The sequence below is a fragment of the Labrus bergylta genome, chromosome 19 (assembly GCF_963930695.1).
Source record: "Labrus bergylta chromosome 19, fLabBer1.1, whole genome shotgun sequence".
NCBI classification, from domain to species: Eukaryota; Metazoa; Chordata; class Actinopteri; order Labriformes; family Labridae; genus Labrus; species Labrus bergylta.
In genome coordinates this window covers 4387461-4414244 of record NC_089213.1, presented here as the reverse complement: position 1 = coordinate 4414244, position 26784 = coordinate 4387461, and the positions used below count along the sequence as shown (strand labels likewise).

The 26784-nt window shown below is 41.5% G+C and overlaps 3 protein-coding genes across 9 annotated transcripts; 1 reads left to right on the top strand and 2 right to left on the bottom strand.

The window, feature by feature from the left end:
* The first annotated feature begins 1515 nt into the window (after window positions 1-1515).
* scn1bb (sodium channel, voltage-gated, type I, beta b) lies at window positions 1516-11508 on the top strand. Its single transcript, XM_020642295.3, has 6 exons — window positions 1516-2918; window positions 3013-3179; window positions 4495-4732; window positions 7164-7305; window positions 9839-9913; window positions 10976-11508. The coding sequence occupies exons 1-5, from the start codon at window positions 2858-2860 to the stop codon at window positions 9906-9908; spliced, it is 678 nt and encodes a 225-aa protein (XP_020497951.1). The 5' UTR covers window positions 1516-2857; the 3' UTR covers window positions 9909-9913; window positions 10976-11508.
* A 104-nt stretch (window positions 11509-11612) lies between these two features.
* On the bottom strand, window positions 11613-18419 carry naxe (NAD(P)HX epimerase). 4 transcript variants are annotated; one of them, XM_020642294.3, is made up of 7 exons: window positions 18333-18419; window positions 16304-16494; window positions 16113-16221; window positions 14713-14823; window positions 13798-13908; window positions 13364-13511; window positions 11613-12848 (listed from the first exon to the last, which is right to left on the bottom strand). In XM_020642294.3, the coding sequence occupies exons 2-7, from the start codon at window positions 16474-16476 to the stop codon at window positions 12649-12651; spliced, it is 852 nt and encodes a 283-aa protein (XP_020497950.1). In that variant the 5' UTR covers window positions 16477-16494; window positions 18333-18419; the 3' UTR covers window positions 11613-12648. The 4 variants fall into 4 exon arrangements, with proteins under 4 accessions (XP_020497950.1, XP_020497949.1, XP_065804146.1 ...); XM_020642293.3 differs by having other exon boundaries at window positions 18255-18412; XM_065948074.1 differs by lacking the exon at window positions 18333-18419 and adding an exon at window positions 16762-16785.
* Window positions 18420-19074: 655 nt separating this feature from the next.
* lmna (lamin A) lies at window positions 19075-26784 on the bottom strand. Of its 4 annotated transcripts, none has more exons than XM_020642254.3 (13): window positions 26525-26784; window positions 25762-26111; window positions 24201-24357; window positions 23627-23752; window positions 23341-23508; window positions 23018-23143; window positions 22455-22675; window positions 21463-21736; window positions 21259-21366; window positions 21048-21167; window positions 20887-20943; window positions 19867-20064; window positions 19075-19684 (listed from the first exon to the last, which is right to left on the bottom strand). In XM_020642254.3, the coding sequence occupies exons 2-13, from the start codon at window positions 26097-26099 to the stop codon at window positions 19649-19651; spliced, it is 1929 nt and encodes a 642-aa protein (XP_020497910.1). In that variant the 5' UTR covers window positions 26100-26111; window positions 26525-26784; the 3' UTR covers window positions 19075-19648. The 4 variants fall into 4 exon arrangements, with proteins under 4 accessions (XP_020497910.1, XP_029134806.1, XP_020497908.1 ...); XM_029278973.2 differs by having other exon boundaries at window positions 23341-23511; window positions 25762-26108; XM_020642252.3 differs by having other exon boundaries at window positions 23341-23511; window positions 26525-26781.

Below are 26784 nucleotides of genomic sequence, written 5' to 3'. Positions count from 1 at the left end.
TTGTGATGTCATGTAATCAAAATAACACGACTTCTCAAATGTCCAGTCATAGATTATAATGATACAAGGTTCAAATATGAAGTACACAGCGTGAAGACCACCCAAAGGTCAGGGACATACTGTTCAGACAAACTTCATGTTAAGGATATACATTTATTTTAAATAAAACAATCCTACTTTTTTTTATCTGGATGTTTTTATGACATGCTTGTTCATCAAAAAAAATTATATAATGTTTTAAATAAATTCTTTATTTGTTATTTTAAATGAATAGTATGACTTGCCTAATGTGGGACAGTTTTTTGCATTCACATATGCCTGTTATGATTGTATGCGTTTCCTGTTTAGTGGAGCTATTTGTTGACTTATTGGTCGTTTTTTTCCACGCTGAATTATTTTTTTTTAAGAAACCTTAGTACATCTCTGGTAAAAAAAAAATATGATTGAATAAGTTATGTTGCATATTTCTTGGGTGTGGATTTAATGTATAGCTTCATGTTGCAATATATCTCAAAAGTCTAAAATGCAGAAATTGTCCCATATTTGGCGAATTCACCGTAGCCTAATATGACAGCAGAATATAGTGTATATTATATGTAATTGTTCGGAACTCATTTGGGTGTTTGTACGTGGATGGCAACTTACGGTTAGTAGCCAATAATGTCAATAAAAATTGACAAATGAGCAGAAAAAGTGAACTTGTAATTAAGGCGGTGTCTCGTATGTGCGCCTGTGCTGTGCTGCAGGTTGTTGAAGCTTAGACATTATATCTGGGCCTCCATTCATTTGATAACGTGCATATATGAGTGAGGAATACTTTCTTTTTTTTAAATCGTAATTGCTTTTGTATTTATTGCGATAAATCCAGACTTTTGAAATGTGCATATAGCCTTCTCCTTCTCCCTGCCTCTCCTCTATCCTACTTTCAAAGCCCAACACAGTTTCGGGCAGAGTCTGGTTCTGCTCAAGGTCTCTGCCTCTTAAAGGAAGTTCTTCCTTGTCCCCATGCTGGGGGTGGAGTCCATGGGTGGAGATTTCAGGGGTGGGGAGGGTATTTATTTTCCAGAATCCCACTTTGACGTAACAAGTTGAGCACTTTTCACTGTGTTGTAAGACTTATGCAGACCACAATCAAAGGACTGGATGGGTTTAGTTCACATTTTGTGGCTCAGATTATCCAAATATGTGAGAAAAACACACTGTCAAATTGGATTTTCTACAATATGTGCCCTTTAAACATCAAGCCAACAGATACTTATGTCGACTCAGAAAGTCAGGTACAACATTTTAGACGAGTTTCCCTGTTGCTCTTAACTTCAAGGCGCCTTCAAGTTCATTTTCCAATTTGGAAGGTCATTTTTACGATGGGTCCCACACCCCCGTGAAGGCACCGCAAGCAGTGGCCCTGCGCTCTCACCCCGCCCCACTCAAGTCAATTTAAAGGGCCAGTTCACAATAATATCAGTGAATCGCTCTACCACGACTATAAAACCTTTTCTATTTCTCATTGAATGTGGCCGTGAAGGCTTAGTGAAGCCCCCGTTGCTGTTCCTAGAAAAAAATATAAGCTATTTGACTTGACAAACAGCCGGGATTAAGCTGAGCTGTCGGTGTATATTGGGAGTCTGCTTGGTCATACACGCACTACCGTTTTTTACCGCAGTGCATCTGCAGCATCCTGCGATCAGAGCGACAGAGGTGCCGCTGTGGCGTAGGAATAAAACACCGTGAACTGGGCACGTTTTGTGATATTTTTTATTTTTCTGGCTGGGCTGGCTTCTATGTAGCCGTGTGTGCAAGCGCAGTATTTGATCTGCAATGCCTGCACGACCCAAGAAGCATCTCTACTACGAGCGCGGAGTGATCAGATGAAACATTTCCACATTTTTCCACAGTCAGCTGTCATCGCAGAAAGAGGACAGCATCTTTTTTTTTTCTCTCTCTCCTCCGGATAGAGGACTCGAGCAGAGGGAGGCCTCTACAGCAGGACAGTAGGCTCTGATTTCAGAGATCCGATTGAGGATAAGCATCTTTAGGCCATTAGATTGTTCTGCATTAAATATTAGTATCGTGTAGCCTGTAAGAGGTAGCCATTTAATTCTTATCCAAGAGCATGCAAATTAATTGTATATGCACTAGCGTGTTATTGTATTGAAGACGTTCAGTCTGTAGCTTTCATGTTGCACAGAATCTAAAATAAGCTTTGTGTATACCCGTGCTGTCTGTATTTTGCCAAAGAGGAGAGCTGAGCATGTGTCCTCTGGCGGGGTTTAATGCCTGATCTGTGCATCTCACATTAGGATCCTCAGGGAGAAATACAATCAAATCTCAGGGTGTTGCTCTGGGGAACACTGTGAGTCACCAGATATCTGGATTGTTTCATGTGCGCCTCCATAATTAAAAGTACAAAAAGCCACCACTTGGCTGCATCAGCTGAATAGATAGAAGGGAAGGGTCTCCAAAAGCAGCAATAATATCTGGCAGCAAATCCTGTGAACAACAGGAAACTGGTGCTGGCTTGTGCCAAAGATCGGAAACAGTGGCCCCACTGTTGGGACCCCCATCAACAAATTTCTGAGTAAAAGGACGGCTTGTAGGCGGATACATTTTGAACTTAACAATGCATGTCTAAGCTGCAGGACTCCTGTCACACAGTTTGCAGCTCTTTGCTGATGCACAACTTTTAGAATAAACTGCTCAAGGAAAAAACAAATTGAAACTGTTCACCTTTACAAACTTGGAAGTGCTCAGTTTCTGAGTGCTTTCTGTTGGAGCTCCATTCTTGCGTCGGTGTTAAAGTTTGGACTTTTTGGAGACTCCTCATCAAATCAAACAAGCTGCTCTAACATCCATTAACATGGCAGCAGCAGCAGGAACAGCACATCTCCTGCTCCTCTCCCTTCTCTGCAGCCTGTTCGGTGAGTTGAGCTTATTGTGTGCAGCCCTTCATAATCTGCTGCCATACATTATGTAAACAGATAGTAACGATTGTCTCTCTTGGGTTGTAAACAGTGTACCAGTGTGACGGGGCGTGTGCAGAAGTGGACTCTGACACAGAGGCCGTAGCAGGAAAGGGCTTCAAGCTGGGCTGCATCTCCTGCAAGAGGAGGAGTGAGGTGGATGGAGCCGCCACAGTCGAGTGGTACTTCAGGGCCAAAGGAGAGGCCGACTTTGTTCATGTGAGTATACAGTCCCTGGAGAGTTTTTTAGTCTGGTGCCAGCAGGAAGTGTTTCTGATGCAGCACATTGTGGAGCATCCTTAAGAACAACTTATCTCAGGCTGCATTCCTCAAGACACCGACTATTTAGATATGCATGCTGTAAAGGAGCACAGTCAAACTAACATCCTTTACATCTCTCTCACACACTCACTTACATAAACACACACACACACTTCCGCCCTCGATAACATCATGGCGGCCGATGCGGAGGCCATCGTGAGGTTCAGTTGGAATTGATTGTGATATTTAACAGCGCAGAGACCATTAAGGCTCCGGGGACGACACAGTCCATCTGTGCCGGCCTTGTTCTGGATCCTCTAGAAATTGGCTGGAGTGGATTTTGCGATCATGAAGCCTCAAGACGTTTCAGTGTAGCTTTAGAAAAATCAAATACCAGATGTGAGGGGGGAGTCTGACTGGGGAGGGAGCTGAGGATGAAGGGGCCCTTTTGTGAGAAGGGCCAAGAGATACACGAACAAATAGTGCAGGGAAGAAGGGAGGGGTCTTATGAGAAATCCTATCATGGGAAGACTTCAAGTTGTTGTGCGACAGCCCTCTGTGTGTGACCTGACTCAGTTCAAAACAAGATACAAACCTTGAGGATTGTGTCGTCTAGACTTTTTTATTTTTATCTGTATCTTTCCCCTGTGTACTGGGTGTGGTATATGGGAAGCATGACAATCAATTCCTCCTTGAACCTGCATGCACTGGGGTCTTGGGGATCAGATCAGAATAGAGTAGTGCAGAAGTGTACTTTTTGTCAGTTCTGATCCGATTCCGATGCATACTGTATGTACCGAAATGAGAGCTTGTGTTGGGATTTTTGAGGAACCGATACAACGTAAATTCAGAAAAACAGAGCAGATTGTATTTTGTCACGTGAATGTCTGACACTTCTGCAGATGTTTATTACCATTTGTACCCATTTCCAGCAACTCTAGCCCACAATTTCTAGATTTTGAATTTACATTTTTTGAACAAAAATCACAGATTGTAAGTTGAAAAAGATTATTCAATAAAAAATTAAAACATACAGAAAGTTAATACTTAAATTTACATGTGTTTCTTTCATTTCAATCCAGCTCTTCAGTCACGTTAATTTTATTTGTGGGTCGTGAAATCCTCCAAAGAACACTCTAGTAACCTCATTTGCAAAAGTACTAAACCATGATGATTGCCGCACATTAAGTCTGACAAAATGGTTAAACATGGTTTGTGTGCGGTGTGAATGTATCTGCATTCTGATTAACCTCGATTCCTCTGTGTTTACAAGATCTACACCTACAACGAGGACGGCCCCACCATCGAACACGACCACTTCATGGACCGCGTAGACTGGAACGGAAGTAAGAGAAGCAATGACATCCAAGATGCGTCTATATACCTGCTCAACGTCACCTTCAACGACTCGGGAACCTACCAATGCTTCTTAAACCGCATCCTCTTCTACGAGTTCTACGAGTACAACACTATCATCAGCAAGGTGGTCCACCTCACCGTGGTGGCTAAAGGTATGATGGCAGCAACTGGACTGCTTTATAACGTTTGTGACATCATGATTGAAGAATCGATCATTTCAGGATTTAGGAATACGGCTGGGAAAAGTTAGTTACAATACGTTGAAAAATCTGTCCATCTTGCATGGTGAGGTCATCAGACTTTCTAACTATGGAGGTCTGACTAAGCATTTAATGGTTGTGGACTTTAATATTATATTATTATGACCATTAGTGCAAAGAGAACTCATATTTCATGAGGTTTGAAAAAGCCTCCTTAAGGAATTGGATCAATTGTAGTTGTGTCAGTGTTTACACTTCAGTCTGTTAGCTATCAAATACATCTAAACTGATTAAGAATGTAAAGTTTCCAGACCATAATAAGTGAAGCAAAGGGCAATTTTCCAAACAGATCCCTTTGCACACCCACTTACAATATGAAGGACAAAGCCTGAGTGACGTCACCCATCTGTTCCTGCAGGGGGCTCTGGAGGCTCATCGGCAGCAGCCGCCATGCTGGAAATCCTGCCTCAGTCTAACTTTCAGTCAAACTAACGACAGACTGAGAGCTGAAACTGAGGCGGGTTTTAAGCCTCCTGACAAACTGTTACACTAGGCCTACCTATCAATCATGTCAGCTATGCGCCCAACTATGGATAACACACATTGTCCATAGTGCATTACATTGTAGTTCCAGTCCAGTGTGTGCCCATGAGGACAATAACTAATCAGACCAGGCTGTAAACATGTTCATTTCTGCTGTCAAAACTGGCTTTTTTGAACGTGATGTCTATGTGATTTCCGGGGCTCTTGGTGTCAGCCTCAAGCGGACACTCCACAACCTGCAGGGTTTTGCACTTCCACATTGGCTTCATCTTTCAACACCGGAGGTTGTCGCTTAAGAGAAACCAAACTACAGCTGCCTACAAAGAAACAAATAGGCTAGGTCAGAAATTCCCAGCACCAATAAACTACACTTGTAGAACTGCTGGAAATAGTAAGCAAGTCAAGTGGTGCTCATGCAGAATCACACACTTCTAAAAGACACAAGAAACACAGAGAGAACCACTCACGAGCTCTGATGGTGAGACAACGAGTCGCTGCAACTCAAGAGAATATATAGACCTAACACACCATATCAGGGCCAATCCGTCACACACACTCACACACCTGACACTGCACTGAGACGATTTCCTCCCCACACTCAGTTGAGTGACCAGTTTGATCTCCCCCACACTAAGGCCTAGTCCACACATAAGCAGGTTTTTTTTTTTTTTTTAAGCGGAGGTTTTCCTCCTCCGTTTCATAAAATAATCCCGTCCACACACGCTATGTTCTCAAAAAACATCTTCGTCCACATGAAAAACGCAACTTACGGCCGTCATGAGCATGCCAAGTCAAAAAAAGGATTTCCTTGACATGCTGAAATGTTCCCAAAAGAATAGAATAGGATAGATGTTTATTGCTATTTGCACAGGTACAAGACAGTACAGTTACATTGGAATTTTTTGTGTGTTTCTCCCTGAGTCAGCTTCTACAAAAAAGTTAAAATTATATATGAAATAGAATAGCATTATAAGAAAAAAAGAGTAGAAAAGTACTAATAAAAAAATTAAAAAATAAGTTTAGTAACAGCTAAGAAAATCAAAATAAACTGTACAGAAGCTATACACTGTAATAAAGCAAAGATTTAATACAAAAAAATAACAAAGGGGAACACTGTATAATGAAATGACAAGATAAATATGTTTTCTTGTCTCTACTTTCTACATCTCTTATTGCACCTGAGGTTATTGCACACATATTTTTCACATTATATAATTATAAACACACAGAAAAGCCTACCCGCCTATGGTGGACTAGGCCTAATGCTTTACATAGTTAGCTGTTTCTACAGTAGAATTAAGTCAAAAACAACATGTGATAAGAGCAGTTTAAGAAAATTATAACCTCAAATTACCCACATTCAACATAATACGTAGCAATGAAGAGATATAAAAAAATAAGAACAACGTGAAGCTATCGCACAACCTCTACAGCCCCAAGAAACATGATTTCAATGCAGATTTCTGTTTTTATATAGTCACACTCTTACACCTTATTAAAGTGACTCTACATTAAAGCTGAAGTAATAAATCAACTCTAGATCCCATCCTCCTCTCTGCACCATAAGAGACATCCATCAACATGAATGGCCATGAGAAGCTTGCCTGATTTATTTGCGTACTACTTGTGTATTAGGAGACACCATGTCCAAAGAGTCAGCATATGTTATAAAACAGGTTTACAATCTTCTACAACCTTCCATAAAAAAAGGCAGTATAACGGACACTCACTAGTCAGTAATCCAGTGATCTCACCCTGTCACCAGGGGATGAGAGGGCAGGAAATGAGACTGAGCTAACAGCAGGCGTCCCTGATTAATTTCTCCATGTCGTGTTTGCAGCCACCAGAGGAACGGCCTCCATCGTGTCTGAGGTCATGATGTACGTGACCATCATTGGCCTTCAGGTGTGGCTCCTCATAGAGATGATATACTGTTACCGGAAGATCGCAGCAGCTGGGGAAGAAGCATTACGAGAAGCAGCGTAAGTCTTTCATTGACTCCATCTGCATGCTCGTAGTGCTCAAGGCATGAGGGAACCTTCAACTCCCCGGGGCGATGTTGAAGGATTGCAGAGTTTTTTTACATGGATGAGAAATTATTTTCTGTGACTGATGGAAACATTTCTGCGACTTTGACCGTCAATTAGCTGTCAAGCTCAAATCAAAGCTGGCAGGGTTGGTAAGTCTATGCATGCCATAGAGCAACTTTTTTATTGGAATTAATCAAACCTGGCTTGCAACGCTTGACAGTACTGTTTACATCCATGGTCAAAGCTGAAGGAAGTCTTCATTGCCAAGTGCACAGACAATGAATCCAATTTTACACAGTGGCTGAACCTGGTATTGCAGTGTCAAGTGATGCCATTGGGCCCAAAAAAGACAGTGTCCCATAAGCTAGCATTGGGAGCTAGCAGAGCTACTCAACCTACCGGCCATGGTGGCGGGTGAATGAAATAGGGGACAGAGGGATTTGAGACAACAATCCCTGTTAACTGAATCTTGAAAAAGATGTGTGACTGGCAGGTTCTTGAGTCCACTAGTCACAATGGCAGGTAGACGAAAAAGCTAATTTCCAACCCTGTAGCAGAGGTCTATAAATCAGTTGATACATTTTTTTGAGGTACTTTAACTTCCCAATATGAACACTGGAAATAACTTCTTCTTTTTTTAAATGGTTAGTTCCTAAAACTAGTTAAAATGCAATTAAAGCCAAATTCAGAGATATTTTTTGTAGATATAATGAACGATCAGAGCCACAGGACTGCGACTCCAGGTGCGCATGCTCTATGGGTCCATTATCACGCAGAAGATCCGGGTTCTTTTACACGCGGAAGTCAGACAGATAAGATTTGTGTGATTTATAGCCTGGTGAGAGAAGAATGAGTGCTGCATCTAAAGTGTCAAGCCTCAGCTGTTGTGTCCATATTCAGAGCACAAATCCTGCACTTAAATCTGAATGAAAGGAAGGAATTCTTCTTGCAAAACAGGAGATTGCATTTCCACACAGGTCTATTATTGGGGTCCTTAACATGCAGTAATGCTGGAGAACAACAAAAACTGCTCTGCATGCAGCTCCTTCTGATCTTTGCTGTCAATGCCAGAACATAAATATCGACATGTAAACACAACATGATATCCTCTACAATCAAAGTCCACTTTTATAAAAAACCCAGGAGAGAATCAGGAGGTGTCAAGCAGCAAGACCTAAACATAAACTGTCCTGTAAAAGGCTGTCAGAGATAAACAACCTGATCTAAGGTAGGTAAGGTATGCAGGAGTGCCACAGCCTCATACCAGTCATACCTGAACGAGCAAACCCACAATGAACTGGACTGAAGTGAAACAGCCTTATGGGAGAGACCTCTTTGCTAACTCTTCAGTGAAGGACATAAAAAAACAAAACAGGGACAAAACAAGCAGAAGGTGTAATTTGAGACTGTGACTCCTAGCATTAGCATTTTTTCTGCTGGCTGGCTTGTTAGCAGTTAGCTTGGCAGCTACAGTAGTACACTAAAGCCCCATTTCCACCAAGCGGTCCTGTTTGGTTCAGTACTGTTTGGTACGATAAACCCTAATGTTGCTTGCGTTTCCACAGTCAACCGTAGCCTTACTTCATAGGTGGTGTCTAAGCCGGACAGTGTAGCCCCCCTATTAAATTCAACAAAGAAGAAGATAGCGACAAAGCATTGCAACAATGGACAACGATTATGTTGTCAAATCAACCGACTGCAGTGTGTCCAGCTTCACCCTATAGGGCCAGATCAGTACACTTGGCACCCCAACAGAAGGGTACAAAAAAAGTAGGCGGGTACAGACCGGTTGTGTTTCCCAACTTTTGACATTGGAAACTTCAATAATTTGCGACCATATCGAACTGAACCGGACCGCTTGGTGGAACAGCTTGGTTCACTACGTTACCAAGGTTACCTGCAAACATTTTCACTCGTCTAGAATATGCTGGTTTGACTGGGTCTGTACTTGGAAAACGAACTCCCCTGCCATCTCATGTTTCCAAAAAAAAAAAACATGGTGTGAAATAAATGCTTTTAAAGTGTGCATTTCGCCATGAATAATGCCATATTTTATTCATGCTCTACTGCTGAAGTCACACACGTACTTTTTAAACTTTATTTAAGCAGTTATACCCCCTCTCCTTGTTTTTTTTATTTCTCTTGTCTTCTTTACCTGTCCTCTTACCGACTTATTTTGAAGATCGTCAATGTGTCCGTCTGTGATTTCACTGTGTCTCTCTTTGTGTCATGTCTCACGCTCCTTGTGTCTACTTTCATGTTTCCGTCTTGTCCTTCCCATCCCGTCATCCTCCTCCTTAGTAAAAACCAAACCCAAAACCAAAACCTCCTTACTGTAAGTCAAAAAAGAAACAAGAACCTGTTATACAACCATAGCTGTGATGTTTCTTTTCTTATTTAATGCATTTTTTCACCAATTTCATCTTAGTGAGGTAAAAAGTTCTGATAACCACTGAGGGTTTGTTTCTTTTGTCCTTTTTTCTAGAAATGCTGAATATTTAGCCATAGCCTCGGAAAGTAAAGACAACATGGCGGGGGTGCAGGTCGGAGAATAGCACAGGTAAGCTGTTCTCTTGTAGTGAAAATTAATGTTAGCATCATCATGAGATCAATAAAAACGTGTCATTATCAAAACACTAAAGAAATTAAATGTAGATATCTGCTTAGTTCCTTGTTGACAAATTTGGACTTGAGCTCCTACAGCAACTTGGGGTTCTTGTTGAGAGAAGTCCCGATTATCAAAAAACTGTCAAGGGCCAAACGTTCCCTTTCAACTGTCGCTGATAGTAATCAGACTGTACTCACGTTGAGGAATTTTTGATGTAATGATTGTTTTTGATATGATGATATTTGATATTTGATATGCAGACGATATGAATGTCTACGTTTATGTTTAGATAATACAAAAGAGATACATGTCAAACTTTGTGCCAGGCAAAATCAAAAATGGGTCTCTAAACACATTAAACATGAGTGACTGAGCACTTTGTACGTCTGAATTATGAATTTGGACCGTTTGAAAGTTTTTCATCACTTTGAGGTTCAGGTTTTTTGAGGGGGGCAAAATTGGGGAATCGATGACGCACTGATGTTCCTTAGCATGATCCCACCCACCCAGTGCTACAGTGATATAAAAGGAAATTAAGAATATTCGATTATCACAGGATAAGGACATAAATAATTCAAGAAAAATGGAAATTACTCGTGATCACTCAGCTTCCTCTGGAAAAAGTTTTTATTCTAGAGGTAATAGGATCAATTTACCAAATCGTCAAGAGAAATGGAATGTGACAGCAAAATGATTCACTAAATATCCTGAGATAAATGCTTTAAACTATGCATTGCAAGAACAGCCAGTCTTGTTTTCTGTACAGCACACCAGCAACTCCTCCTCCAATAGGATGATTAACTGACTCAGCATCTCTCAGCACAAAAACTAGACAGTCTCCGCTTTATCACTGGAGGATTTCTTGCTGATCTGTTATATTCTACTGATTACATTTAAGCAAACTCTTCTAAAAATCTCAATTTTGAGGTTAAAGTTTTTATTGGTGACCTGTTTTTTTCTATAAATAATAATCATGTGATAATGTGACCTCATAATCCCTGTTGTCCTCTTCAGGCTTCGTCTGTGCTCTGAAAACATCCTTCCATCCTCTGGCCTGCATGAAGACAACTTCGGGGGGAAAACTCCGCTGCATCTCGAGTCTCTATTTTACCTTTTCCTCCACATAGATCACTCAATGGATATGACATACAAAGAGAGCATGGTACCAGCACTGTATATAGTAATCAGCGCAAAAAGCATGTTCTGCACTTACATGAGGAATCATTATGCATTATGAGCCACACTGTCGAAAGCATATACTGTACATACAGTATTTCTTTAAGTATATGTAGTCACACATTTATATATAACATACTTGGTACTATGGGGGGGGGGGGGTTGGTTGTACATGAGGCTGAATATCAAAGAAAGCTTTTTACGACATCAACATCACCTAGTGTAAAAAATGATGCGACACACAACATGTATGGTAACGGTATTTCTAAAATAGAATGTAATGGACAATGATAGACTGTCTTTCCAGTTACTAGTTGAGTTGTACATTCAATCAAAATCTTAAGATGTCCCAATAAAAAACTGAAAAATCACATCACCGAGAAGTCTCTTCTTGAGTCAAAGTCAACGTCCTAAGTTTTCTGGAAGTATTTTAGAAAGGTACAGAAAACAAATGACATGAGGGAAACATTTCTAGTTATCTTTTTTTTCTTTATTGATTTTACAACACAGCCTTCGTATCTCATCCACCGTCGTACACTCAATCGTAACCAATCAATATCTTTAAAGGTGACATATTATCCTCTTTTTCAGGAAGTTTAAATAAGTCCGAGAGCTCCACAAAACATGTCTGTGAAGTTTCCTGTTCTAAATCCACTCTGATCCTGTATTTGATCATGCCTATAAACCCCTCTATTTCAGCCGTGCTCAGAACAGGCTGTTTCTGTGTCTGTAGCTTTAAATGCAAATGAGCTGTGTTTGACCACGCCCCCTCTCTGGAAGGGCTTGGGTGTCATGTGCTTTCCTGCACCATGCCCTATTGTTTATGATGAGAAGGCAGACTCAGAGGGCAGAACAAACACCTAGCTGTGGGAGTGTCACCCACCTGGGGGAGGGGTTACTGCCCTTTGTGATGTCATGAAGGGAAAATCTCCAAACGGCCTGTTTGAGCACACATTGTCTCTACAAGTGGAGCAGGCAGAAGACAGAGAGGATGGACTTTTCTCATAACTGGGGGGTTTGTAGACGGACTAGTGACACATATTAGTGTTAAAGAAACATGGTGAAGTGTATTCTGTAGAATTTGTTACATGTGTATTGACTAGAAAAGGAGCGACCGGCTACATAGTGACAGAAAGTAGCTAAAGCGGACTCAGTGGAAACAGGCAGTAAGTTTAGCCTCGCAGTAATGACTAAGCACTTGAGAAATTTTCATGTCCATATTTTTCCAACAGCTAAGGTGCAAAACTCCCAGAAAGATGTACAATTATTATTTTTATGTTTTGTGTGAGTATGGATAAAACCAAAGAGCTTCATGTAATCTGTAGGAGTTGCTGTGTTTCCAGTGTCAATGCTAAGCTAGGCTAACCGCCTCTAGACTCCAATTAGGAAATTCACATAGATGAGAGTGGTATTGATCTTCTCTTCTGTCTCCTGAATAAACAAAAAGGGGGAATTGTTTACCACAACATGAACTCTTCCTTTAAAGACAATCAGTGAAACCTCTACATCGTCTACAGTCGTAACACGCAGTCTGTGCCGGGGTACTGAGGCAGGTTGAGCTGGTACTTCCTCTCTAGTCCAGGAGGCACAAAGCGTCCTCCCAGGAAGTGATATCGTCCTCTGAACAAGGAGGCGGACTTCTTGGGAGCCGTGAGAGAGATGAGCATGTCGGGCTGCAGTCCGTCTGCACTGCCCTGCTCCACGTCCCAGCCTTTAAAAAAGAACAAGAAACAAACAAGGAGTCACGAGCCAGTGGAAGTTTACATTTTCTACTTTGGTCTGCAACAATCATGACATCATTGACTTGTTTGATTTACAGACAGAACTTTGACCTTTCCTTTGCTTTACTCTGCACGTACAATGTTTAAGTGAGGGTGTCACCAAAAAATGTAGCCCGCCGTGGTGTGAGAATAAACAGCCGTGTCGGATGCTGTGCTTCTCTTTCTGCACGGAGAAAAACTAAAATGTTCCCTGCCTACTTTGTTTTCTCTGAAAGAGATGGAGCCCATCAAAGTGAACAAAACAAAAAATCATCAAAATGCTGAAAGGTCATATTCTGACAATCCTGGTTCAGCTTCTGCTGAGTTAATAAACAAGTAGTAGTAGTAGTAGTAGTAGACAGTTGTAGCCATGACGATCAGGCTCACAGTCTTAGGTAAACACATTTCAGAAAACTTACACTCACCGACATTTTATTGGAAATGCTTCCATGGTGAGAGGACTGACCTGAGGGGATGTCGATGCTGGCTATGGGGACCGTCGTCTTCTTCAAAACGTCCAGGATGGACCCAAAAGGCTCTCGCACGGCGCCCTTAAAGCTGAAGCCGAAGATGGCGTCTATCACCAGGTTGTAAGCCTCATCAATGATTTTAGCCTGAAAACAAAAAGGTTATACACATTCATTCATCTGAGAAGTCACCGATCCAGATTCCTCCTCATAAGTTATTAATAATAAAGGTTACAATAAAACCAGATTTGTCCCACAGGGATAATGAAGGCTTTATCTAAGTCAAACTTAACCCTCTGTGAAAGATCTAATAATGTGTTAAGACCGTGCTTGCAGGGTTGGAAATATAACAGCAGTCATAAATACATTATGCAGATGTAATTTGTTTTCACCACCGTCAATACCTCTCCTACATTATTGATGAACAACAGACCTCAGGCATCTCAGTCAGGAAGGGGATCTCCATTTTCTGGCACTGCGTGGTCAGCCCCTGGAACAGAGGCTTGTTTGGCCTCTTCGGGTACAGGATGGTCGGCTCGTAGCCCTGACGGATAGTTTCGGAAAATGTAAATTAAATCTCTGCTCTGCATGGACAAGAAAAATGGTTGTGGGTAAAGAAATGCAGAATACACTAATGGAGCAAATTAGGCGTAGGAGGAATTCATTTGGTGAAAATGAACGAACACCAGCTTCATCAGTGAAAACGTGTGACTCCACAGAGGAACCGTCGAGAGCATCTTAACTCACAGCTTCTGAAAACCTAAAAGCCCTGCGGAGAGAAGTGAGAGCAGCAGAGAATATGTCTCCTTACCCTCCTCACACAAATGATCCAAAGATAGGTGGTGCATCAGAAAAGCTTCCAACATAATGACGCACCCCGCCCATCACCTTTTCAAACTGTTGCCATCTGGTCGAAGGCTCCAGAGCATCCGAGCAAGATCTGCCAGACTGTAACCCCCCCCTCCCCTTTTCCTCTATGTGACGCCACGTGATGCTTCAGACTAGTGTAATGCACTTTCGCTTGTTCATGCCAGTGCTGAAGCACACATTGCACAACCTACTGCACCATTACACTTAATAATGCATTAGCATGTTCTGCTCTTAAAGTATAATGTCACTTAGTTTGTAAAACGGATGTATGGACGTTTTTATACATTCTCAGCTTCCTGTTGTTACCTGATAGACTCTAGTGTTTATGAAATTAATGTTGTCTATGTGCCTGTGTATCGATATGTTTACTGTTTTCACCCTGCTGCAAAACAAACTTCCCCTCTGGGACTAAAAATCTGAAGTAGCAGTTGTTGTTTTTAACTGTCTTTTGTCTTGTCGTTTTGTAGTAGACACTTACAAAGAGTTTGAGATGTCGGGCACAGACCAGGCCATCGCCTCCGTTGTTTCCCGGTCCACAAATCACCAGCAGGGAGGGTTTGGCCTTGACCAGAGATGTAACTGGATACGCCTGCAGGAAGAAACAGACGGGAAATCTATAACTAAATATAGAGTTCTATACCTCACAGCACAGAAACTGATAACTAGACACAGAGGATTTGCTTTTCAAGAGTCAGAAATCCTCCCTGTGATGACAGCGTAATCCTGTTATTCCTCTCTTAACACGGTAATCTGTTTTAGACGCGTCGATGATGTCTCAGGTCTGTAAATGCAACACCTGATTCTCTGATAACAAAGCTAGAGATGGAGAGACTCTGTGAATCTGACACCCAGAGGGTCTTTAAGGTGTGTGCATACGTCAGGGTTGGAAATTAGCTTTTTGGCCTACCTGTCAAAATTCAAGGAACAGGGTTTGTTGTCTCAAATCACCCGTATTTGGCAGGTGACCGGGGTATAATTTCCAACCCTGGTACACGTGAAAAGAAAAATCTTTAAAGTGAGATCCTGCTGCAGAGTGTCGGACACAGACAGTGTCTGTAATATTGTTGACTTTTGGAAGTTATATTTAAATAATTTGCATCAAATTAAACTAGTAGTCGTCCTCAGTTTAAGTTTGTGTGCACCCATGGCCATGCTGAGAGCTTCTGTACTCACATCTCTGTGACTCAGGGAAATAATATTACCTTGCATTACCGGTCTGCTCGCGCCACGGATTTATACCGTGCGTGATTAATGACCTTGCTCTCTCACAGCAGTATTTGTGTGAGTGGTGTGCGATGCTCCGTCGGTGAAAAGAGAGAAAGGGTCTCGCAGTCGGAGAGGACAAACACGGCTCAGTTCATGTTTAAATCAGCGAGTAGTGAAGCTGTCTGTCTACAGTTCTCAATGCTTTTATCAGCATGCTCTAGTGAATCTGTCCACACCAAACAATAAAAGATATACAGGTTTGTATGATGTGGGGAGAAAGCGGTTCTGTCAATCGACGTCATGACTTTTTAAGATCAATTACCCGACTCTTGCTTTGGTTAAGAGGAACAGAAGAAAACTACAGAAGGCTCTAGAAATGTGTGAACTTCTGGCACATGAGAAGGACACCATCTGCAAGGAGTAGTGGCTGTTTTAAGGACGTTCTTTAAAGAGCAAATGTGGAGTCTGTGTTCCCTCCAGATGTTCCTAACCTAGCAGTCCCTTCCTTCGGGAAACCGGCAGTGAGCTAGACCTCCATAAGCCCTGCACCATGTCAGCTTCTGAGCTGCTTCATAAATACGTCAAGAGAACCAACCCATAAGTTTGATACGACTGGAATAAAAAATACAAAATAAAGTTAACTTAAATTAAGAGCCCTTGAAGATATCTGACCTTTGTGACGGCGGTGGCACAGCTGAGTCCAGCCAGCTCCATCAGCTGATCCACACTGAAGCCGTATTCACTGAAGAGCTCCTCGTCAATGTGCTGGGCCTCCTCCTGCCTGTGGAGCATCTTTAGGTCAGTTATTTTGTCTACACACAGTCTGAGGATAATGTTTTTCCTGCTCAGTGGACAAGATTTACCCAAGGTATTTGATGGTCTGAGCCATGGTGGAAGCCGCTCTGCCGCTGAAGCAGTCCCTCTTGTGGTTGTTAGAGGCAGCAGACAGCTGGCATGCCCCCGTCTGAGCGAGAGCCGACGCCGACCTCGAGGTCACCAGGAAGCCGATCCCAAACAGAGCCCGCACACTCAACATCCAGAGGGATGGAAACTCCTGAAACAGAAGTGACCACAGCAGTTAACCCTGAACAGAAGGAAATGAGTGTCCCGCATTAAACCAACGACGTGATGAAGTTACATAAATGAGACAAGAAAGACAAGAAACCTTCACATGAAGCATCATGTGCTTTCCCCCCAACTTATGAAAGCTCTGCTGCACATTCGGCTGCCAATGCTGCCTCCTACAGCTGCTACACTGTTTTCACTGCTTCACTTTTCCTCAGCTCTTCTCATCCCCCTGCAGGCTTTGAACAGTACTCACAGTCACTGAAGGTGATGTGCACAGATCTCTGCTGTGCCCTCATGCAGCAACATGCTCTACAGGAGAGAAAAAGACTCTCAAAGGAAAGGAAATTTCCCGTTTTTTGAATACTCAGCATTTTTAAGGGAGTCTGAATTTCATGGTTAAATCTGAGGAGTTAAAATTGTATTGAAGTGAATTAATCATACCAAGCAGTTGTGAAATTAAATACTTAACACGCCTTATCTCTCCCAGTGATGTTAATGTCATAATGCCCTCATAATTCATCTTCAAATTGTTGAGTCAGAACTTATGCTGAAGACATTAGTCATTAGATTTATAAAGGAAAAAGTAGCAACCATATGTTAGTTCCTGCTGCTCAGATGATGACTGCTTCTTGTTTTATACCAATACGTTGGTGAAACTTTAAGAAAAGCTCCCTCACACTGTCTCACTCTATGCTGACATTATTGAATCCCATGTTTTGGTCTAACCGACCTTCATCAGTTATGATGCCAGTGTCAAAACATAGCTGAAAAGGTTCAAACGCCAATTATCCATTCTGTTTTAAACATTTACTTTCTCTTAAATAACAAATCTATATAAATCATGTATACATGAGCTCAATGATAATATCTGTCTCTCCTTACTGTAATCTGTTCTGCACATGTTACATTTACAAATGATCCCTGCACTCAAGTTCACTTCATTTGTCTGTCTACTCGCCGTTATATTGAATAGTTTCTGCTTATAATATGTTTACACTCATGCACTTTAACTTATGTCAATACTGTCCATTTACAACTCTGTTTTATCACATTTACATTTAATCTTTCATATTTTATTTACAACCATTTACGACTCTGTTTTTGCATTTTACATTTATTTTTCATATTTAATCTTTCATATTTAAGACCAGTAATGCTAAGTTAAATCCTGGTTGTATATATTCACATTCTTAGTTTTGATATTTTTAGCACTTATTTACTTTGAATTAAATATTATATTATGTTTAGATTTGTTAACATTGTGTTTTTTACTCATATTGTGTGTTTGGATAACCTGCTGCTGTAACACCACAATTTCCCAGTTTGGATCAATAAAGTAATTCTATTCTTTTATATTCTATATAAGGACAAAAACTGTAACTGTAATAAAATGTGAAAATAAAAATAAAAAAAGTTAAATGAACACAGAAAACTGGTTTAACTTTTTTAGTATTGAATGTTTACGTAAATATTTTTGAATTAATATTTAATTGTAATTAAATTAACGCGAAGCTGATATTGCATTTATTCTCTAATAATAACCCTTTGATAGAAATGATAGAGTTTAATTTTTTTTACCAAGGTTTGTTTGTTGGGTTTAAGTTTATAAATGACATAAATAAAACAACATGAACACACAGCTGTTCAGGTAAACGTGCAGCTCGTGTTGTTATGTTGTTCAGGTGCTAACAAACGTTTGCTACGAGCTCGACTTGACTTTCGTGACAAATAATCATCAAAACTCACCAAATGTTAACAACTCTCTCCTCAAAACAACTTCACATGCACTTTTCTTCTTTTAAACCATGCAGCGACAAAACTTACAGATCAATAATGTACTTATAAAAAGGTGGAAACACCGTGAAACAACACTGACAGCCAACTGTGTCACTCGCTTCACTTCCGGGTTTGGGGAGGGGGAAAAAAACGCTGATTTCAAAATAAAAGTCCACTCACTGGGAAACATGTTTTTTTCAACATCATTACACTTTTCATTGTATCTGAATGTTCATCGTTTTTGTTCGATAAATTAGAATATATACTTTATTGGTCCCACAGTAAGTATGCTATTTTAATTTGTCTTTTTTCCTGTCTTGATGCTTTTAATGTGAAGCACTTTGATTTGCCTTGTTGCTAAAACGTGCTTTATAAATAAACTTGCCTTGCCTTGTAAGGGGAAATTAAATTCTTTACACTCTTGTTATTGAGACATGCTACACACACAGACTGAATTCCTAATTCCTGATTCCTTTCCACTTTAATTCCTTCTTGACAATGAATCTTATTCTGAAGTCAATGTGATAGTTTTGAATATACAGTTCAGATTTATTTTCATATATTTGACCCTCTGCCTCCCAGAATAAAAACAAAACTAAATCAAAGAACCAGACATGAAAATTAACCACAGTCAAAACAGCCACAATCGGTCAGTCAAATAGGTTTAACCATGCATTTAAATTAGCCTGCATGTTCTGTGTTTCTATTCAAAGAAAGGGGCAGGAAAATTGTCATCCTAATACTAAAGACTGCGTTCAGATTATTGTTGTTGCACGAGAAAAACATGGACCAAGATCTGAAAACATGTTTATTCATCTCAGCAAAAATACAAAATATCCTGTCGCTTTAAGGCAAGTTTGGTGTTTAACTTTGTTTAAATCCAGAAAAAAAAAAAATGTATTTGTTGTAATAAAGAAAACGATGTATTGCAACACTGCTGCATCAGCATGTTGACAGAGCGTCGTGAAAAATCTAAATGAAAGGTGATACAAATAGCACTAGAGTAAAAATGTATAACTTTATTAACCGGATATAGCTGTGATTATCATCATCTTTTTAGATTATAGAAGTGGGTACAGCGGATTGACGCTGGTAAAGCAGATGGTTGTTTCATCTTTTACTGCCAGATGAAGAAATGTCACCTCCTCAAACAAAGGTGACTGCTTCACTAACCACTGGAATTCAAGACAGTTTATCATAAGCATGCCTATTTACATTATAAAAAAAAGCAGTATAAAGTTTTATTGCATTCAGTATCTTGAAAATATTCCAAAGTACATGATTTGAACTAAATAACATCAACGGGTAACTTAAAAATTAATAACTAAAACAGATGAAGTGGTTCCAGGTGGATCCACACCGGCTCACATGATCGGACAGCTCTCCAGTCTGGTTCCAGTCTGAGAGAAAAGATTGACAATGATCACGTTATCACATAGATAAACTCAAATACTTACAGAAAAAATCGTACAAAAACCGTCTTAAACTTTCATTTAGATTTCATAAAAGCTTCAATTTTTTTGTTTTCTTCTAACAGGATCTTTAAAAACACAAAAGGTCATAGGTCGTCTGTATGAGTCACCTTGCGAGGCGTGCTGGCACTGAACACGTAGGACTGCGGCAGTAAACCCTCGGAGAGTCCTCCGCTGCGGTACGAGCGGGAAGCAGACGTCACGGAGCAGTTGCCGGATTTGTCCGAGGGAAGTCCACAGGAGCCGCAGACCACCGTCCGGCTCCGCAGGTTATACTCGCTGTCCCCACAGGTGCTGTGAGCAACCTGCTGAGGCACAAAGACAGGTACAGTGTAGATACTGGAGCATTCAATATGGACACACTGCCCATGACCAGTGGTGATTCTACAGTCTATTGGGGCACGAGGCAAAAATTCATCAGCCATCCAACCGGCGTTTATCACCACCAGTGTTCCAACACTTACTCCTCTTCCTTTTTGTTTCTCTTTCTTTTATCTTTGGTTTTCAAAACAACAATGCATGTGATGCTTAGCAGGGCAACGAGAGTGAGTGCTGTCAGATGGGGTCGTAGGTGTTCAGAAAGAGCTGGGTCTTTAGCTTTCTCTTAAAGGTGCAAAAGGGAGTTTGCAGAAAGAATGGAGTTAGGTAGTTTGTTCCACCACCGGGGGGCGACAGAGGAGAAGAGTCTGGCGTCAAAGGAAAATTGTAAGGTGCATATTTTACTTATTTTTCTCCGATTTTAAAAACTAAAAATAACAAATGTATTTATCCACAATAACAGCAGCTTGATTAAAACTTATCTGAATAAACTTATAATAAAAATGTTAATTTATCTTGCACAATCTGGTTGTTTTCAACTTTTCTTAATAATATATTATAAAGCAACACTTTATTCAGTAAATACATCAACATTGAAGATCTGCTTTGTTTTTTGCATTTGTAAGCAAAAGATTTAATTACAATAACTTTAATTTTTCAAAACTTAAAAGTCGTATTTTCTGAATATCGCTCCTGTTCCTTGTTTTTGTTTTTGTTTCTTAAATCTGTGATTATCACACCAACTTTGAATTGATTGTTCTGGTGCCTCCTATGAATGTGTATGTATTCGTTAACAGCACATTTTCTCTCACCATGTCATCATCGTCTTCCTCAAACTGTGTGCGCGTCACCTTCCTCATGGCCATTTCCTGGAGGAAAAAGTAAAAAGTGTTTATTTATTATGATTTTTTGCTAATTTCTGACATAATTCTACTTCACATAATCATATTTCATATTGTTCTTTATCAAATACCTCTCCATTGGCGCTGATCAGGGTGGTTTGGAACAGGTCTCCGGTGCCCCAGGAGGCCTGAGTCTTCCACACCAGGTCCGAGGGAGGACTGTGGGTTCCTCCAGCGCCAGACGCCCAGATCTGAAAACCATGAAACAAGATACATGAAGATGAGATTATCTCTCACTCATTGTGTTAATTTGTGATTCTGCTGAGTGAAGACGCTGTTTACCGTGACCCTCTGTCCGGCCTTCAAGGCGAATTTCACCGGGAACTTGAAGAAGATGGCGGCGCCGGATCCAACCTGCCGCTTCACCTGCCAGCTCCCCAAATTCTGATCCTGATGGAGGGATGAAGTCACAGGTAGATTACAGATCGTCAAATCCACCACAAACAAGCAGAAAATAATCAGATTTCACATCATTCATTTTCTCACCTCATCGGATTTGTTGCCGAGTTTGACGTATTTCCCGTCCAGGTCCACCTCGTCCACAGTGATGCGTCCGCTCGCTGAGGCCTGCTGGGTGATGCGAGTCCGGGCCAAAGCGCCGCCTGCGAAGCTGGAAGCCTCACTGTCTGTGTCGTTGGGGCGGCGTCTCTTCATAGCAGAGTTCGGAGAAGTGTAGTGAGCTGATCGAGCGTGAGCTCCGGAAGAAGAGGAACGACTTCCTGTCATTTTGGCGGGCGGGGGGCTCGGGGAGAGGCGCAGCCTGTAGAGACAAATATAAAGATGTTTATTAACCAATGAGGAAGAATAATGACAAGCTATTATTAGCTTATGGAATAAGTAATAGTGCTGCCTTGCAAAACCTCAGTGTAGCTTATTAACATGCTCGATGGGAAGCTAGCGTTTGTCAGTTCAGCTAATGATCACACGGCAAGGCAGGCGATCTGCTAACATTAGCAGTTGTGACTGAGCTGTCAAAATAAGTTCAAAAATATGCAGTTTTAATATCTTATTAGCTACAAACAGCTAAGTCAACAACTTTTTAGCTTCAACCAAGTGGTTGAGCGCTAACGTTAGCGGTTGTGAATTAGCTCTCCAAATTGGTTCAGTGATATTGCTTTAATGATTCTTTCTTTAGCTAGCCACACACGGCTATGTCACATTAGCGAGCTACCATCAGTATTTGATAAAATAACATTTTTAATTGAGCTTTCCTTACTGTAATGCCAAACGCTTTTCAAAAAGCTATGAGAGAGTCTTAATGTTAAGGCTAGCTTCTAGCAGTAGCTTATGGGTTTGTTAATTCATTAGTTTTAACTTTAAATATGGCCAATAATTATTATTGTTGTTATTGTTGTCTCACCAGATTTTACTGATCAATTGTCAGTTTGGGAGCACAGATTCTCTGAAAGCTTTAGAAAAGTTTTTAATACAGCATGCATTTCCCACCCTGAGCGAGTGTGGTGATTGGTCTATCGTACCTCTGCTCCTCTCCCTCCAGAAGCTTCCTGTAAGCACAAATCTCCATATCCAGAGCCAGCTTGACATCCAGGAGCTCCTGGTACTCATCCAGCTGCTGCTGCATTCGCTGCCTCATCTCAGCCATTTCTCTGTCTTTGTCTCCCAGAAGGCGGCGGGTGGTGTCTCGCTCTCGAGACAGCGCGTCCTCCAGGTCCCTGATCTTTGCCTCGCGGGCTGCGAGCTGGGTCAGAGGAAAGAAATCAGTCAAAGACGAGTGCTACTGTAACACAAGTATGTCTGAGAATCTTCTTTTGTCTGCTGTTTAAATCTACTTCATTGAATTGTTGATGGGTTTAGCTCCTCATTTATCGCCTCTGTGATATCATAAGTAAAAAAATAAGGCTTTGTATGAATCTAATAACAGCTGGATGACTGCTTACCATGTGCAATAACAATGCATTTGATTACTGTAATTTGTCAAATTATGCCCTCTTTTGCTTTTCATCTTCTAAGGGCCACTGGTATTATGTCGCCGCACATAAATCATGAATGTGATCTGTGTGGCCGGCTCATTTCAGGTCACCTGTTTCTGCAGCTGGCTGAGCTGAGACGACACTGACTCGAGGCGCATTCGAGTCTGCTGGAGCTCCTCGTGTGTGGCTCCAACCAGGTGGCTGCTCCTGTCGGCCGACAGACGGGCGTTTTCCAGCTGACAAGAAACAGCAAGATGCAAAGATAAATACAATATCATCAATCTATGCAACTACTGGATACAATGGATTATTCACTGATGTTTGTTAAATATTTAATCCTCCTCTCCAAAGAACCAGAAGAGAAAACAAGGACATGAGCTGTTAAGTAACTTTTTTCCCCTCTCTCATGTTTTCTACTTTATTGGCGGTCTACCTTTGCGTTGTAGGTCTTCTCAATCTCATCTTTGTACATTTTGATCTGCAGATCGTGCTGACTACGCATCTCCATCAGCGCTTCAGCCAGCTTGCTCTCGAAATCCTGCTGGTGTCCGTTGTCCAACTCGACCATGCGAGACTCGTGACGCCGTTTTACCTCCCGCAGCTCCTTAAAGAGAATACCAATAAAGCATTTTACAATCCCAACAGAAGGGGGGCTCTATGCGATGAAAGAAAGAAAAAACAATAAGAAAGTTGAAGTTTCTTTTGAAAAGGATTCTGACCTCAGACTGGAGGTTCTTCTGAAACTCCAGCTCCTCTTTGAGGGTCTGTATACGATTCTCTCCGTCCACCCTCCTCAGCATCTCCTCCTGCAGCTGCTTCCTGGCATCGTTTAATCCGGTGTCCAGCTAAGAAAGCAAAAAGAGAGACTGAGAATGAACACAGACATTCACATAAACACTACACAGGGTCCAGAAATAAGCAGTATATAAAGAAAGGGAGCTGCAGTGTAGGGAGTGTGTCCTTTTTCGTCAAAACAACAGAAAGAGTGGGTCAATAAATCTGTAATTTTGCTCACACAATCATGCACAAATATTTATGTCGGAGAAATTTTCATTATCTATGTTTATTAGGGAAATATGTAAGTCCTCTAGGCTTGTGATGTCGACGAGAAAAACTCAAACATATGTTGCCGTTAGCCGGAAACAAGTTGTGTCTGGGACATTTATCCTCACAGAGTGGAAAACACGACAGGATTTTAAGTGTCAGACTTAAGAGCTGGTGAGCTAATTGCAGAAACATTAAACCCCAGATGTGTTTCCAGCTGCTTTCAAACTTCACTTCGGATGAGTTTACCTTGGCAACCTGCGCCTTAAGGTCCCTGTTTTCCACCTCCAGGTTACGCTTCTCTCCTAAAGCCGTGGTCAAGGACGCATCCTTGGAGTTCAGCAGAGCCTCCAGGTCTTTGAGCCTCTGCAGCGCTCCGATCAACTCCGACTCCTTCTTGGTGTTCCTGTGAGGACACAAAGAGTCTCACATGTTTTTGACTACACTTTCCTGGATGTGTTTAGAGGATTGAAAGAGGATACTACAGTACAAAAGAACAGGCATGTGTTTTGCTTTGTAACCTAAGAACCAAGTGGAAACTAAATTACTACAGTTTCCTTTACAGTCTAATGAAACAAATATGAGCTATTTCTGAATAGGGATGTAGCCAACGACAGGGAAAGACCTCGGTGCATATGACTCATAGGCCGCAGCAATCCATCCTGCATCAAAGCCCGTGGATCTGGTAGCCACAAGCCACAGCCGTTGGTGTTTAGCTTAGACGCTGCCATGGCAACGGCTTGGCTTTGCCAAACGGCCATCGTCTCAGTATTTATGGAAAAATAATGGAGGCGAGAGTGGAGAAATCCAAACACTGCCACGTATTATGTGTGTGATGATTACTTTGGTGAAGGAGGAGAGGCTTGGGGAAAGAGTTAGTCATCAGGCAGCATGGGAAGGAGACGGAGTGGAAGTCCGACGTCAAACTGAGCGATGAGGAGGGTGCAAGGAAGAAAAAGGGTGTGGTCCGCTCTGTGCAGCTATAAGACTTTTTTAAGCATCTGCTATTCGGAGGTGATGAGTAAGTGTGTTCTGCTGCTGTGGATCACATGCACAAATGTTTGACATATTAACACTACGATCACAAAACCCTCTCACTCTGGATTCATGGAAACGTGGCCGCCTTTGACGGAGAGAGAGATTTAGTTTGAAAGGGGTAATTCAGAAGCCTTGAGGCGTTTGTTTCCTCCCATGATCATCAGATCAGTGGTGTCTTTTAAAAGAGCCAAATAGTTACACAACTTTTCTATTTAATATGTAATCCCACAAAAACTTGATTTCTACAGTTCTGTTGTTTTGTTTTGTTCAGTTTGGAAATCCTGACTTAAATGCTTGATTATTGTTTTATCTGAGCAGCACCCACTCTTACTTCACATGATGATTATGGGATATTATTAAATGCCACAATGTGGTGCAACATTAGCTTCAGTAAAGATGAGTCATGAAGACCACAAACACACTCAGAAATTACCTTTACACAGCAATTTGTTTGCTAACACTAGCAGCTGTTAGCTTCTGGACCTGCCAGAACACACGTGGCTTTTACGACAAAATCCTGAGTGTGCTGAATCTTGTTTTATGGCCAACTAACTCAGCCTTTAATTAGAAAGAAATACAAATAGAAAGTAACAACGTCTCACTGAAATAATGAAGAAACTACATTGCAAAAACTCACAAGGGTGGTCTTAAGGAATTCAGGGCCTCAAAAGGGCCTGGGCACCCCTAAACCCCCCACCCCCCTAACCGCGCCCTGATAAACTGTTCTGTGAAGGAAAACTGCCAGATTTATTTTTGATGTGCTGTCACCCACCTGGCTTTCAGCTCCTTGTAGTCCTCCCTCAGCTTGGCCAGCTCCAGCTGCAGACGGGCTCGCTCTTTGGCCACAGAGTCCAGAGTCTGACGAGCATCGGCCAGCTCGGTCTCATACGCCGCCTTCAGCCCGGTCAGCTCCCGGGTCACCTCCGTCTCTGACTCTGTGATGCGCATCCGCAGGCCGGCGTTCTCGGCCTCCAGGGAGCGCACCTTGTCGATGTAGACGGCCAGTCGGTCATTGAGGTTGCACAGGTCGTCCTTCTCCTGGAGCCGGGTGATCCGGTTGGGGGACAGTGGTGTGTTTGCTCCACGGGGAGTGTTTTTGGGTGTCGCCATTGCACTTCTCTGCTGTATTTTAAGGGAAAGACATAATTATCAAGGTTTTTGATAACTGAAGTTTGTATTCAAAACACAATAAATCAACTTTTTTCTTCTTTCTGATGTTTAAAACCAAGCGAGAAATGACTAAAAAATTCCCCGATCTTTCTGTAAAAGTCGATTTTTACGTCATAGTTTGTCTGTGGATCAATTAAACAAAAGACAGAACTTCAAGATTAGTATGAAAAGAAGAAAAAAAAACTAATTTAATTCACTGTTCAGTATCCACTGTTACCGGAAACATCCAACTCTTTTGTGTGCAAAGGCATTAAACAAAAAAAAAAAGATAAAGAGTACAATTAATGAAAAGACATGGGAGGGGTCATGGACTCCACCCAGACATCAAAGTCATCTCTGCACACACTCGAAAAAGGAAGATTTACCTTTTTTAAAGCTGGTCAGATGAAGAGAAAAGTCTGCTGCGAGGATATTTGTAGACTTCTCCTGAACGTTTCTTTGATATCTTGTGATGTGAGGGTCCGTCTTAGTTCTCTGGCTCAGTCTGTTACAGCTCCGTCTGCAAACCCATCCGAGTGCCCATGTAGGAAAGAATGAGATGGGAGGAGAGAGGTTGGCCTCAAGTTTGGCACTTGGTAGGTGGTTATTCCTCTCTCTTCCTTTCTCTTTCTCTCTCTCTCTCTCT